This window comes from Brassica napus, chromosome C6, assembly GCF_020379485.1.
Source record: "Brassica napus cultivar Da-Ae chromosome C6, Da-Ae, whole genome shotgun sequence".
Lineage (NCBI taxonomy): Eukaryota > Viridiplantae > Streptophyta > Magnoliopsida > Brassicales > Brassicaceae > Brassica > Brassica napus.
In genome coordinates, this window is record NC_063449.1 from 30,999,827 (window position 1) to 31,013,686 (window position 13,860).

Sequence of the window (13,860 nt, forward strand, 5' to 3'; positions counted from 1 at the left end):
GCAAGAACATGGTTTTGCATCACATAACTAGAGACAATACAAAGGACTTAACTAGAGAGCAACACACAAAGGACAGTGGTTCAAACAGACAACAAGTCAGTGATCAGCTTCTTCTTCAGAGCTTCCTCAGAGTCAGTTAGTGGTCCTTCTTTTCCAATAAGACTATCAAGCAGAGACATCTTGGATAGCCTTTCTTTGACAACAAGATCCTGTTGTTTAATGGACCACATCGTCTGAAACTTAGACAGAGGTATCTCATCAGACGTCGTCTTCTTACCCCGCGCCTTAGCCGCCTTCACACCCGGTGGTTGATTGCTTGCTTCATCAGCTTCAGACGTGCTAGCTTCAGTAGCGTGAGAGGTTGAAGATTGTGCACCATCCTCATACTTCCTCTTCCTTGAGCTTCCTTCGGTTTTAGAGTTTGAAAGATCACACCATTTCTGGTCGTGACGCAGCTCCATAAACGCATGCTCGAGGCTGAACTTCTTCTTATGGTTTGTGTAGAAGATCTCATGTGCTTTCTTCAGAACGTCATTGTCATTTTGTCCACTTGTTTTCTCCCTCTTTGCAGCCTCGTAAGCTCCACAAAACTTGGAGACCCCTTCGTTTATCTTCTGCCAATGTTGCTTGCAGTGGCCAGCCTCTCTCCGTTCGCAGCCTGCAACCTTCGGGCTTGCCGCGAAGTAGGCTCCAACTCGCTTCCAGAAATCACCTGAACGCTGCTCATTTCCAACCACCGGGTCTTTACTTGTGTTGAGCCATGCGCTTATGAGGACAATGTCATCTCTAGGCGTCCATGTGCGGCGTTCTCTACGCTCTACAAAAGTCTCTTCACTACGTTGAGTGGCCGCGAAGGGATCTTGTGAATGACCGAAGACACTTTTTTGTTGACTGGTTAGAAGATCAACAAAATTAGACCCATTCTGATATGGATTATAATCCATATCAAAACGTTTCAAAAGGAGGAAACAAAGAGAAGAAGAAGAAGAAGAAGAAGAAGAACGAAAGTGTTATGATGGAAGAGAAGAACAAGAGGAAAGATTGTGTTTAGATGGAAGAGATGGTGAACAAGAGTAACATTAATAAAGAGAAGAGGGACTTGACATATATCTAACAACCATCGACTCATTCATCACTCTACACCATCTAACCATAACTTCTATTTATAACTAACACAACCATAATCTACCACTTACCTAAACATTTATTACACACTTAACCGAGCCTAACAACAATCAAATGACTTAACTCAACCGAAACAGATCAAAGAGAAATGTGGATTTTACCTGTTTGGCAATGGTTGTGCTTTGATTCTTCACGTTGGTCATGTCTCGTTATGCAGCCACCTTAAGACAGAAACACAAAAACGAATCAAAGAATGAAAGAATGAAAGGATTTATATATTATTTTGATCTAAATTGTTTTCCATTCTCAAAGAATCTAGATAATCACACATGTTCAGCTAACAAGAATCTACTAAACCGTTACAAAAATGAAGTTATAGACATGATGATCATGGCGAGGAAATTTTGAAATTGAGTCAGACAAAAGAGTTTAACTGTCGATCAACATCTCTTTTTCAGTTTCGTGTTGGAAATAAATGGAGAAAACAATCAAGAAAAACACGATGGATCAAAATCAAAGACATGCAAAAATGAGAACTTCAAAGAAGAAAGTGAGTTTACCTTTCAATTAAACTCAGCAACAACCGCCGATTCGCAACGACGGGAAAGCCACCGATTGACTCCGTCGAGGATAGCCATCGGGAATCTTAGACGAGAGCCACCGAGATTCGTCGAAGAGAGTCGCCGAGATTTGTCGAAGATAGCCACCGATTCTCGAAGAGGGGAGAGCCACCGATTCTCCATGAGGTGCGAGCCAACGATTCTCCATGAGGTGCGAGCCAACGATTCTCAGGCATGGACGAGAATCGCCGACGAGTCTTCGTCGAGGGAACCTCCGAAACTCTTCGGGGAAGAGAGAAGCTCCACGAGTCGTCGCGTTGAAGTTTTCTTTTGCTCCCAAAATCACCAAACCAATGGCGTTAGAACACGCGTCCCATAAGAAGTGCATCTTCTTGGTCTTGATTAAGGCCCGCCTCTTAATTTAATTGGGCTTTTTTATTTATTTTAATTACTCTTAAACTTAAGAACCATGGTTAAGATCCACCAATAATGATGCTTTTAATGTGGGTGTTTGATAACCGATCCTTAAGTTTTGAAAGAGCACACGTGTCACTCTCAGCCATCAATTTTTTTTTTTTTTCTTTTCTCTTTTCTATTTTTCTGTTATTCTTTTTCTTCTCTTGTCTTCTCCGATGGCTCTCGTAACCTGCAATTGTTTGTTCAATTAGTTTCTCTTGGATGAATCTCTATTTCTCTGTCTCTCTGTCTCTGTTGAATCTAATTTTTTTTTGTTTTTGGTAGGTCGTAAGCAGAGATGCTGGTCCGTGGTCGTGAGCAGCTGTGAGCAGAATCGCCGGAAGTGAACCCATGACGAATCAGAGACTCCGCCGGTGAGGATCAGAAGAATAAGAAGACGCCGTGGCCACACCAGTCAATCTTCCTGTTTCGGGTGGTGAAGGAAGATGATGACGTGGTGCCTGAAGGCGGCGTGTCTTTTTTTTTTGGTTTAGTGTATACCTAAAATTGGGATGGTTTGATTTGATTTTTTTTAATTTATGGTTTAGTTTTGTAAACCAGAATGTATTTGTAAGCCACTTTTAATTAATAAATAAATAAGTCTATGAACGAACCACGACGGTAAAATCAAACTACCAAAGCTCATTTTGTAAGGTAAATTTCTGTCAAGCTACTTCACTTCTGTCTCCGTTGTATATGGAGTGTCAACAATTCGTGTTTGTTTGTTTGTATTTTTCTTAGTGATGAGTGTGTAAATTACTTGGAAACGAGTTATTTCTCTTTTGTATAACGTTTACAGATCAAACTTTGAGGGATCACTTGACGAAAATTTTGATCAACATTTTGATCAAACCTTTGAGATTTTTTCCATTCATTACCTTTGAGAATTTTTCCATTCAAGTTCGAATTTTTTTTTCGAATTATTCTCGATTATTGTACTAATCTTTGTTTTTATGTTTTTTTAATCTATGTTTTAAATGTTATATTTTAATATGTTTTATTTAATAAATAAAAATTTTATTAAAAAAAAATTAAATTTTTTTAAGAACCCCTAATTAAGAAACTTTCATTGGACCGTTCAAAATAGAAGTTTCTTAACTAGAGTTCTTAACCCCACTTAAATACATTTAAAATATAAAATAATCATTAAGAAACCCTCTTAAGGATCATGGGATAATCGCTCTAATTTGCCCGTTAGTAAATTTTTTATATTGCGAAAACAGTCGGTTTTTATCTTAATACATTAGATGTAAAAAGAGAGTAAAGAAACAAATATGGAAACAAATGGATGATTCAAACAGAATCTCAGATGTTGATTGGAAACGAAAACAAATTAAATGAATTTGAGTTAGTGGTGGTATATATATATATATATACACAAAGTTGTTTTGCATGTTTAGCACACACCGCTTAACCTCACAACTCAAGAACACCACCTTTCACTGCTCTGACCCCTTAAGAGGATTCGAAGCGTTGCGTCTCTGGGGTTTGTTCTTCTTCTTCTCTCGCAGAAGAAGAACTAATGGCTTCTTCCATTGTTGGATTAACCGATCTTTCGATATCACTCATCGACGCTGGAAACAGACTTCTCAAACCTCCTCCTTCTTCAACTGACGAGCTTCTTGCTCTTCTCAACGTACGTCTTCTCCTCTTCGATTCCTTCAATCAAAATCGTGTCTTTCTTCCTTTGTTAGGTTGGGTTCTTCGAAATGCGATTAGGGTTTCTCTTCCTTGCCGTTAAGGGAACCTCGGATGTTGATTTCATCTCATTGTTTGGTCAAATCTTGGACCTTTTTTGTGTTAAAGGCGAAACCTTTTCCCCTTTGAAACTCTAATTTTAAGTTGTCTCCTTCTGCGTTAGGAAACTGAGTCTCTGCTTCGAGATGTGGGTCAACACCAGCCCTTGTCAATGCAACACGCTCTGATCCCTTCCAAGAATGCTTTGGTGTCAAGTGGACTCTTGACACATCCTGATTCCGATGTTAGGGTCTCGCTTGCGTCCTGCTTAACCGAGATCGTGAGGATAACTGCTCCTCGAGCTCCCTACGGTGATGATCAAATGAAGGTAAACAACAACACTCTCTTCATCTCTCTCTCTCTCTCTCCTTCTGTAATGCTCTGTTGAAACTCTGCTTCTTTGTACAGGAGATCTTTCGCTTGACGGTTGAAGCTTTTGAGAAACTAGCTGATGCATCCTCCTCTGGCAGTTATGGGAAAGCCGAGTTTGTTCTTGATACTGTATCAAGGCTCAACTCTTGCTTGGTCATGTTGGACTTGGAGTGCGATGACCTCATTCTACGAATGTTTCGCATCTTCTTGAGAGTCATAAGGTAACTCTCACAGTATCTGAGAAACTCTTTAGATCATTATACTGAACTGCCTTTTTTTGTTTATTAGATCTGATCATCCTTCGGTGGTGCCTTCTTCGATGGAGATGATAATGATTACAGTAATAGACGAAACCGATGAAGTATCCACAGATCTGCTTGATACTCTATTAACTAGTGTCAAGAAGGAAAACCAGGTAAAGGCTTTTTCCTGTTTCAAGCTAAGCTCTCTCACCGTCAACTAACTTGGGATATGTTTTAGAATGTTTCACCAATGTCTTGGAGTCTTGCGGAGAAGGTTCTTAGTAGATGTGCCCGTACACTTCAACCATACATCATTAAAGCTTTGAAGTCTACAGGGACCAGCTTTGATTTGTATTCTCCAGTTGTTTCCTCCATATGCCAAACTGTTCTTGAAACTCCTAAGGTCCACAATACAGTTAACACCAAGGATAATGAGGTATGTTCATTGTACAGTTTCAGCATCTTATAACAGTGTCATTTTTAACGAATTAGCTTGTGATCTAGGACAAATTGGGCTCCAAGAGACCCCAGAGAGAAGGAACAAGACGAGTCAGTGTGTCGAAACATAGTCTGAAGCAAGAAGTGCAGTGTGAAGGTAAAGATGCAGAAACAGATTTAAGGATTAGAGGGAAGAGAGGAAGGAAACCCAATTCTTTGATGAATCCTGAGGAAGGTTATGATATTGATTGGCTTTCAGGGAAAAGAGATTCATTGAAGACATGTTCAAACAAAAAGCTTATTAGAGCATCATCATCATCACTTGGAAAGGTGGCTGCCAAGAAAACACCTCCGGCTCTGACTGGTTCAGTTAAACGAAGCCGAGTTAGTATTGGTGAGAGTGATCATGATTCAGATTCTCTTTCTTCATCAGAAGAAGATGAGAGAAAGATTAAAAGTTCAAGCAAGAAGAAGAAGCCAATATTTAAACCTAAGGGTGTGAACTCCAGCGGGAAAAGATCATCAGCTCGCACAGATACTAAGAAGAAGAAGAAGGTTTCTCAAGTTTCTATGTCGCCTTCTGACCCCATTATTAGCCTTTTGATTTTATAACATATGATTGATAAATGTATTATCTTCTTTTTCAGAAGTCTTATACGGATGAATTTGGGGAGGGTTTGGTCGGTCAGAGAGTTAATATCTGGTGGCCGCTCGACAAGACGTAAGTGTTATATGAAAGTGGAAGGTTCTTGTTCCTTAAGTGTGTACATTAATCATTGATTTTTGCACTGTGCAGTTTTTATGAAGGCGTCATAAAGTCTTATTGTAGTAGTAAGAAGAAGCATCAGGTGAGAAACCATCTATCTTTGTTCCTCATATCAGAATCATGCGTGTTGCTTTCTTTGATATTATATGGAATGTTTGTTCCCCCTCAGGTACTATATACTGATGGAGTAATAGAACAGCTTAATCTCATTAAAGAACGCTGGGAGTTACTCGAGGATCTCACCTCTTCTGACAGTGAGGTACTACAGAGTTTCTATTTCCTTTTTTCGAAAGAAAGTGTAATTATTGATTCCTTTATTGATCAGCAGGACATGGAGAGTGATCTAGTCAAGAAAAGCGGAAACACTAGTCCCTCAGCTATAAGGTGTGTGGACTAGTTGCTAGAATTCTAGTTATTTTGACTCCTTTCTTCTGAATGATGTTGTGTGTATGTTTATGGTGATAGATCCTCCAGTAGACCATTTGTGAAGAAGGATTCCGGCAAAGCAAGAGAAGCAAAGAATCTCAAATCGTTGAATGCTGAAACCGACAGAAGAGAAGAGCAGGAAGATGTGGACAGTCAAAGGGAGGATGAATATTATAATAGTGAGAAGCAAGAACAGTCCGGAAACAAAAGTGCTGAGAGCTTGAAAGTGGCTGATAGAGAAGAGAAGGAAGATCCAAGGTCAGAGACTGAGAGTGAAAGAGAAGGCTCGGAGTCAAAAGAGCCCAAGTGGAGAGAAACAGAGAATACGGAGGACGAAGCAGAAGAGGTTGATGATGATAAAGTGAGAAGCACAAGCTTGCGCGAGACTGAGAAAGACGCTGATGAAGATAGAGAGTCTTGAACTGGAGTTTATACCTAGGGCATTGTGAGCAAAAACCATTTTTAGATAGATTCTTTCTGATCATAGACTCTGTATTTTTTTTCTTTGTTACACACGAGATTGTTTGTTGAACTAGTTTGAGAGATGGCATCACCTGGTTTGTGCTGTGTCAAGAGAGTTTTAGAAAGCATGATCGGTGTTGGTAGTAAAAATCTAATGGTTATGACTTGTGAGCCACGTTTCTCTGTCGGTAATAAAGTCATTTTCCACGTGCGACATTGAGTAACGACTCTGGAAATCGTCTGTGTATTAAATTATTAATTACATTCACTAGTCTTGTTTCGGACACGGTTTGAATGAGACACTGCCACTCATTTGTTCAATTCATATACACGTGTGATCTTTACGTCATTTATGGCGCCGTTTACATGAACCCTAACCGTGACCCTCAAGCCATAATCGACTAAAGTTGTTGGAGTGATTTTGATTTCTGCAAACACACAAATGTATATTTTTATCTAATGATTCTTCAAAAAGTTTTTGTCACAAAAATAGCCATGAAGAAAATGACCAAAATATGTTTTATTAAAGGGTCAAAATATATTTTTACCGTGATGTTAACTAATCTAAACTTAGGGTTTAGAGTGAAGAGGTGAGGTTTTGGGGATAAAGTTTCAAATTTTAAAAAATAAAAAAATAAATATTAAGAATTTCAAATTAAAAATGAACTATTTTGATCATTTTTTTATGACTATTTTTGTGACAAAAACTTAAAAATAACTATTTGAGAGAATTGTCCTTCTTCAAACCCACCGACTAAACTATGTGACCTAGTAATTCTATGTTTAAAGCATACCTATTTAGCCCTAAAACCTCAGTTTCTAAACCATAACGTTTTTGGCCTTGTAGAACTGGTATTGCTATGGTAACATGGTGGCGGAACAATCGGCGTGGGAGACGCAAAAGGCGAAAGGTGTAGACTAGATGGTGCTAAATCCGGTTCTAGTTCTCGGAACACCGCTCCAGTCAGCGGTCAACGCTAGTCTAGTCCATATCCTCAAGTACCTCACCGGCTCAGCCAAGACCTATGCTAACTTGACTCAGGTCTATGTGGACGTCCGTAACGTGGCTCTAGGACATGTTATGGTCTACCAGGGGCATAATTAAAACTGTTCATAAAACTAAGAATATATTTGTTAAAACAAGGGGGGCATATTTAAAATTAGTCAATGCTTTACATAGGATTTTCAAAATGAGTTGGGGGCAGATGCCCCCCTCTTACTCCATGTGCATCCGCCACTGAGAGTCTACGACACCCAACGCCTGAGGGCCGTTACATCTTTTTCAGAAATGAAATTTATAAATATCAGTTGGGATATAAAAGGGACATGAGTGGTATTTGGTATTGTGACTTTTGACTATTTATCCCGTATAATATTTTAAAAAATTCTTCGCTTACTCCAAAGTGTGGTCTCTAGTTTCATGACTTGTAATTTGGCTTGTTCAGTGATTAATACGCTACCTTTAGAGTGATACACAAGAAATCGTATCCACATTTAGTTATGTTTTGAGTTTTTAATTCGTTTAGCCTAGGTGTTCGGACGAGAAGAATGCGAGGGCAAAGCCTTACAAGTTCACTATTCAAGAGCTTGCAAGAGAAAGGCCATCTTCCTCTTCCTCAAGATTCGAACCAAAACAACGTCATAGTCGAATCCTAGAACATGATACCATTACCAACCATAGATTCTGATCATACCTACATAAAATATTTATGCCAAGGTGATACGTCTGATTTGACCAAGTTATTTGTTTAATCTTGATTCATTACGGCATCTCCAATGGTGTACTCACCATTGGAATCCTTAGGTATATTATATTATTTTTTTTTTCAAAATAGTTAAGTATTCTAATCAAATAAGTATGTCCAATGGTGTTATTCATTAGGAATTTTTAAGAATAAAAAAAATAATAAATTTAAAAATATTTTTAAATTTTTTAGAAAAAATTAAAACATGTTAAATTGAAATATTTATTTATTAAATTGAAATATTTATTGTGATGAAACCCGATTCGATTGAAAACCCTAATCCCCAATTCCGTAACCTAATTTGCGAAGAAAACCACATGAAACCCTATGTAAATCCAAAGAATCAGAGGAGAAAAAATATAACAACCCGTCGATTCATCAATCCTACCCGGAGAGAGCGAATCGCCAATCGCTGAGACAAACTTTTTTTTTCTCCTCTCCACTACAAATGACACGAACACGGAAAACCCTTCACGCGATAGACAAAACTCAACTACCACGTCAACAAGGATTCACGCAAAAAAATCCTTAGGAAAGGATTGATCCTTAAGCAATATGAGTTTAATTTTAATATTATATGGTTAATAGTGAAGGATTTGTACTTTAGGATTTATATATAGAGCTGATTGCTTTCTTTTTGTAATTGAGAATATATCACTCTTATATGTATTATATAATAGTGGAAGCAGTGATCTTATTATCCGATGTTATGGAAACGTTATCCTTACATAAACGCAAGAGAACATGATTAAGAAAAAGAGAAAAAGACAAACCAATTACAAGAAGGTGTACAAACCCTTTCATTATAGCACAAGCAAAAGGTCTCTGTGAGTTGTTTCAGGACCAGTTTTATTGGAATCAAAAGTTTAATGATGATTGAAATACAACTCAATCAACATCGGACGTAGAAAGTTTGCCATGCAACTGCATATCGACAATGTCTTGTCTTGGAAGTGTCTCTACAGTTTGTGAGTTTGTTGATGCAAGAAGTGGAATAGCTTTCCTGTTTCTCCGGAAGACAAGATAAACTATGGAGGCTAAGTAGATAGCAATGCCTGAGAACCCAAGAATTCCACAGAAGACAACAAGGCCAAGCTTCATGTGACTATGGACTAATAGTTTAATGAAACTGCTTACTAGATAGTATATGTTAATTCCCATGATTAAACCACCAATGACCCAAGTCAAAGCTGAAACCTATTAGAAAAATAAGTAACATATCAAGTTAAGAGAAATGAAGTTAACAAAAAAAAAAGTCAAGGGAGATGAGGGTTTAGTGAAAATGTGTTTGATAGTTACATACCGCCATTGGGTTTACGTATGAACCCATCTTGATTTTGCAGCTAGTGAATTTGAGAAGAGGAACTAACGCAAACGGGAGCTCAAAGGATAAGATCATCTGTTTAACGTTCATTCAGTCAATGATTTGATATGGTGTAGTAAGTCATATAGCATATGATTAGAGATGGGATATGATTGTGTTACCGAGGCAATGATGATTAACTTTCCAGCTCCAGCTGAACCACCAATGATAGCAACGACTAGACTAGGGATAATAGCTAAGCATCTTGTTAGAAAGTTTCTGAGCCATGGCTCAAGTCTTAGGTCAAGAAACCCTTGCATTACGTATTGTCCAGCGTAAGTTCCTGTTATCGTTGAGCTCTGTCCTGAAGCAAGAAGTGCTATGGCGAATAGCTTTGAGCTCCATTTACCAACAGCGTTCTGTTTCAAACCAGATGAAGCAAAATAAACATTAATGTTTTTAAAGAAACAAAAGACGTGGCGAGCAAGCAACTTACCCGTAGCAGAAACGAAGCCTTGTTTAAGTCCAAATCCTCGCATTTAGCTCGGTCTTCAGGGCTTAAGTCCGGGGCATTACAAACAGCACCACTTACTGATATCACAGAGACGTTAATGAGAAAGGCCACCGTTAGAGCCAATCCGCTTTCTATCAAATAGAATCTACAAGCCTCCTTGATACCAGTAGCTGAACGTGGGATCTTTCTTGAGAGAACTAAGGCAGAGTGGAGGAAGAGATTGTGCCTGTGGTGAAGAGACGGTCGTATAAGATTTTATATAGAAAAATGCTCTTATGAAGATGTGTGAAGAGAGAGAGAGTGAGCTTACGGCATAACCATGGCCCCAAGCAAAGAGATTGCAAGACCAGTTGCACCGTTTCCTTTGAGTTGGGGAACAAAGAGACCATGCAGGACTTCTCTTGGGTCTGGCTTTGAGTAGTGGAGCTCAACGAAGAAGCATATAGCAATCGTGAACACAAGAAATGCAATCAAGAACTCCAACTTTCTCACCTGTAAACAATCATCTCATCGGAGTTGACTATACACATAGCACCGTGAAATAAAAAAATGATAGTCAAAAGTCATACCCCATATTGTTGAAGTGCTAGAAGCATCAGTGTACTTAAGCCGGTCAGAAGAACACCAATCCAAACCGGTATGTGAAAGAGCATGTTGAGAGCAAAAGCTGTACCGATTACTATAAAATGAAACCAGTGATGGCAATTAGCACTTACAGAGATATTCTACTAGAGAAATGAAGTGAAGAGTAAAGAAAGTTGGTGCCTTCAGGGATGTCACAAGCGGCTACTGCAATTTCAGCAACAACCCATAACAAAAAATTTGGAACTTTGGAGTATTCGGCTCTACAATGCTCAGCTAAGTGTTTTCCTGTGACCATATAAGAAAATTTTATCAAACGTAATGTATAAAACTTAAAAGCAAAGAATGACTCGAAAGAATGTTAACCTGTGACAACGCCAAGATTTGCAGCCAGAGATTGAATCACCAAAGCAGCACAAGAAGCCACCAATATGATCCAAAGTAACTGTTGTTTAAAGATTCAAAAAAAAAAAAAATTGGAACTATGGAACTATAAGGTGAGCAAGCGAACATAGGGAAATGAAACATTGGCTTATGACTTCTAAATTTTAAGACATAATTTACAAAAATATAGATCCACAAAATTATTTAAATTAATTATTTTTAATTAAAATCTTTACTAAATTACTTATAGCTCCCCGAAATATCAAAACCTGCACAATATATACGTACCTCATACTTGTATTGTGCTCCTGCTTGCAGATCAGTCTCAACTGCAAAAAAAAAAAACACAAAACAAAGAAACAGTGATCATCTATAATTATAATCAAAATGAATTTGCTCTATGATATGATCTTACAGTTTCCAGGATCAATATATGCGATTGAAACAAGAAAGCCAGGGCCTAAGTAAGCAAAGAAATTCTTCCAGCTCTTCTTCTGCAAATATATTTGAAAGAAAGTTATTGATTAATACAACAATAAGATCCTCTCATTGTGTGTTTAAGTCTCGATACGTTGTTGACTCTAACAGCTATTTCTTGACTCGGAAACTGTGACTGGAACTGACTTAGTTCAGCTAAATAGTAAAATATTACAACATATCAAGCGAACACATGTGAGTTTTGCAAAAGATTTGAAAAACAAAAACCATGTTTTTAAAGAGCAGAATCTATAAACTTGGTGATTGAGTTGTGATTATGGACATCATCATATTTAAGGGAGCTATATCTTGATTAAGAAAACCAAACCTCGGGAACAATAATCTGATTAGGGTCAGAGTTATCGATGAGTGGAGCGTTGGAGAAGCTTCTATTGCCACCGTTATTCGAAATGAATTGAGGACGTTCAGATGCTGAAGCCATGGTCGTCTCTCTTCTTAGTAATCTCTTTATTAATGGTTTTGACTATGAGAACACGAGAAACTATATATAGAGACTGGTGGACTTAATTAGTGAATAATTTAAGTGTGTGAACCCAAAATACCTCGGAATCTCAGGAACAAAAGAGAGTAAATAAGTGTAGAAAAAACAAGAAAAGGTGTGAGAGTATCTCTAAACTAAAAAGAGGAGAGTTTAAAGGTTGTGACTGACTGGAGTTTAGTTTTGTTGGGTCCTCAAAGTGCACTAGAGTCGATTTATTTTGTGTTTTTTTCTCTCAGTTTTGTTATGATCCAATCCAACAAAATCACAGGAAATTTTGCATAATAAATTAAAAATATTTTAATACTGATTTGTTATGGTATTACAATTGTAAAAAATATTAAATAAATGATTGTACAATTGATGGTACTATCTATATTATAAAGATTCAGTTCATATGTTGCTGGCAAAAAAAAAATTCAGTTCATTGAAACCAAGAGACTAAAAAGATTGTCACAATAATTTAAGATTAAAATTGTAAAAAAATAATTAAGAATTTTGTAGATAAGCTAAAGAAATTAACTGGAAAGTCTTTTTTTTTTAGCAAAAACTGGAAAGTCTTCGATAAGTTAATATCAATGGTCTTTAGTTATAGGAGTCGACTTGAGACAAAAAGTATAAAATAATTTGTATAGGGTAACGATTGGATCTCAGGGACTTTGATCAAGGTGGGTCCCAGTCACTTTCAGTGTGGCTCCACAGATTCTCTCTGTAACAGTGTAATTGGATGGCTCTCACTTGAACCGTAATCAACAATTATATTTCTATTGTTGTTATTGGCACCATCATGACAATATACTTCTGTATATATATTTCTATGAATAATAGTAAGTAGAGTAAAAAGGGAAAAAATATTTTTTACTCAGGTCAGTTATTAGTGAACCACAGACTAAATTAGTTTTTGGAGTAAAAAAATGCACTAGAACACTACAAGAAAACGTTTCTATAACAACGAAGATTTACGAAGAAACATTTTCGTCGTAAAGTTACATGGAGTTTACGACGAAAGTACGTTGAAAGAAAAATTCATCGTAACCGCTACATCGACATTACAACGAAACATGTTACCGTTATATTTAGGTGAAAACGTGTATTCTATGTGCTTTAACTTAACTAAATTCGTTGTAAAGTGGTTGTAAATCATATGTTAAAGACATGTAAAATCCATGTAAAACATTCCTTGTAAAATCATTGTTATATTTCACCTACCAAACTCGAAAATTTCTCTATATATATGTCATTTCCCACAACTCTCTTCCTCACAACACACAAACGGAAAAAAAAATCAGAAAAAAAAATTTTCAAAACAAAATCTAAGAAAAAAATGGCCGGTGGCGGTAGTATTTACGAGTTACGGAGTTGGATGTATTTGCACAAAGATTCCGACGGGAGGGTGACGAACACATTTCTGAGCGGGGCGGGCTGTACACCGATCACGTAGGAAAGCGGTAAGATGTTCTGCCCCTGTCGGAAATGTAAGAATTCAAAATTTGCAAGCAGTGAAACTGTATGGAAGCATTTAGTAAACAAAGGATTTACACCATAGTACTACATTTGGAATCAACATGGAGAGAGTTATGGGGAAAATAAAGCTAGTAGTAGTAATAATAATTTTGAGGATGCTCATCATAATGAAGAACCGAATCATTTGCATAATGAATATAATTATCATCAGGAGGAGCAGATGGTAGATCATGATAGGGTTCAAGATATGATTAGTGATGCATTTTTAGAAACAACTACAACAATAGCTGATGGAACTGGAAATGTCC

The 13,860-nt window shown here is 37.4% G+C and overlaps 3 protein-coding genes across 5 annotated transcripts; 1 reads left to right on the forward strand and 2 right to left on the reverse strand.

Moving 5' to 3' along the window:
• Nucleotides 1–80: 80 nt before the first annotated feature.
• Nucleotides 81–944, reverse strand: LOC111211332 (glutathione S-transferase T3-like). Its single transcript, XM_022712334.1, has one exon. The coding sequence runs from the start codon at nt 942–944 to the stop codon at nt 81–83; it is 864 nt and encodes a 287-aa protein (XP_022568055.1).
• Nucleotides 945–3,123: 2,179 nt separating this feature from the next.
• Nucleotides 3,124–6,848, forward strand: LOC111211333 (sister chromatid cohesion protein PDS5 homolog D). Of its 3 annotated transcripts, XM_022712337.2 has the most exons (12): nt 3,129–3,777; nt 4,003–4,206; nt 4,287–4,471; nt 4,539–4,665; nt 4,731–4,928; nt 4,997–5,087; nt 5,190–5,485; nt 5,578–5,651; nt 5,727–5,778; nt 5,866–5,955; nt 6,022–6,080; nt 6,162–6,848. In XM_022712337.2, the coding sequence occupies exons 1-12, from the start codon at nt 3,664–3,666 to the stop codon at nt 6,541–6,543; spliced, it is 1,872 nt and encodes a 623-aa protein (XP_022568058.1). In that variant the 5' UTR covers nt 3,129–3,663; the 3' UTR covers nt 6,544–6,848. The 3 variants fall into 3 exon arrangements, with proteins under 3 accessions (XP_022568056.1, XP_022568057.1, XP_022568058.1); XM_022712335.2 differs by having other exon boundaries at nt 3,124–3,777; nt 4,997–5,485; XM_022712336.2 differs by having other exon boundaries at nt 3,128–3,777; nt 4,997–5,485; nt 6,025–6,080.
• Nucleotides 6,849–9,006: 2,158 nt separating this feature from the next.
• LOC111211330 (metal transporter Nramp1-like) lies at nt 9,007–12,584 on the reverse strand. The gene is made up of 11 exons (XM_022712332.2): nt 11,918–12,584; nt 11,528–11,606; nt 11,401–11,441; nt 11,095–11,173; nt 10,912–11,016; nt 10,716–10,825; nt 10,457–10,638; nt 10,129–10,372; nt 9,815–10,051; nt 9,633–9,728; nt 9,007–9,526 (listed from the first exon to the last, which is right to left on the reverse strand). Exons 1-11 carry the CDS (start codon nt 12,029–12,031, stop codon nt 9,218–9,220), a joined length of 1,596 nt encoding a protein of 531 aa, XP_022568053.1. The 5' UTR covers nt 12,032–12,584; the 3' UTR covers nt 9,007–9,217.
• Nucleotides 12,585–13,860: the final 1,276 nt, after the last annotated feature.

Bases quoted from the DNA above. Each gene is read 5' to 3' on its own strand.
- LOC111211333 (XM_022712335.2), top strand. From the start codon at position 3,664: ATGGCTTCTTCCATTGTTGGATTAACCGATCTTTCGATATCACTCATC. The intron at 3,778-4,002 runs GTACGTCTTCTC...CTTCTGCGTTAG, and splicing joins AGCTTCTTGCTCTTCTCAAC to GAAACTGAGTCTCTGCTTCG. The intron at 4,207-4,286 runs GTAAACAACAAC...TTCTTTGTACAG, and splicing joins ACGGTGATGATCAAATGAAG to GAGATCTTTCGCTTGACGGT.
- LOC111211330 (XM_022712332.2), bottom strand. From the start codon at position 12,031: ATGGCTTCAGCATCTGAACGTCCTCAATTCATTTCGAATAACGGTGGC. The intron at 9,729-9,814 runs GTAACACAATCA...AACGTTAAACAG, and splicing joins AGTTAATCATCATTGCCTCG to ATGATCTTATCCTTTGAGCT. The intron at 9,527-9,632 runs GTATGTAACTAT...TTTTTCTAATAG, and splicing joins CATACGTAAACCCAATGGCG to GTTTCAGCTTTGACTTGGGT.
- LOC111211332 (XM_022712334.1), bottom strand. From the start codon at position 944: ATGGATTATAATCCATATCAGAATGGGTCTAATTTTGTTGATCTTCTA.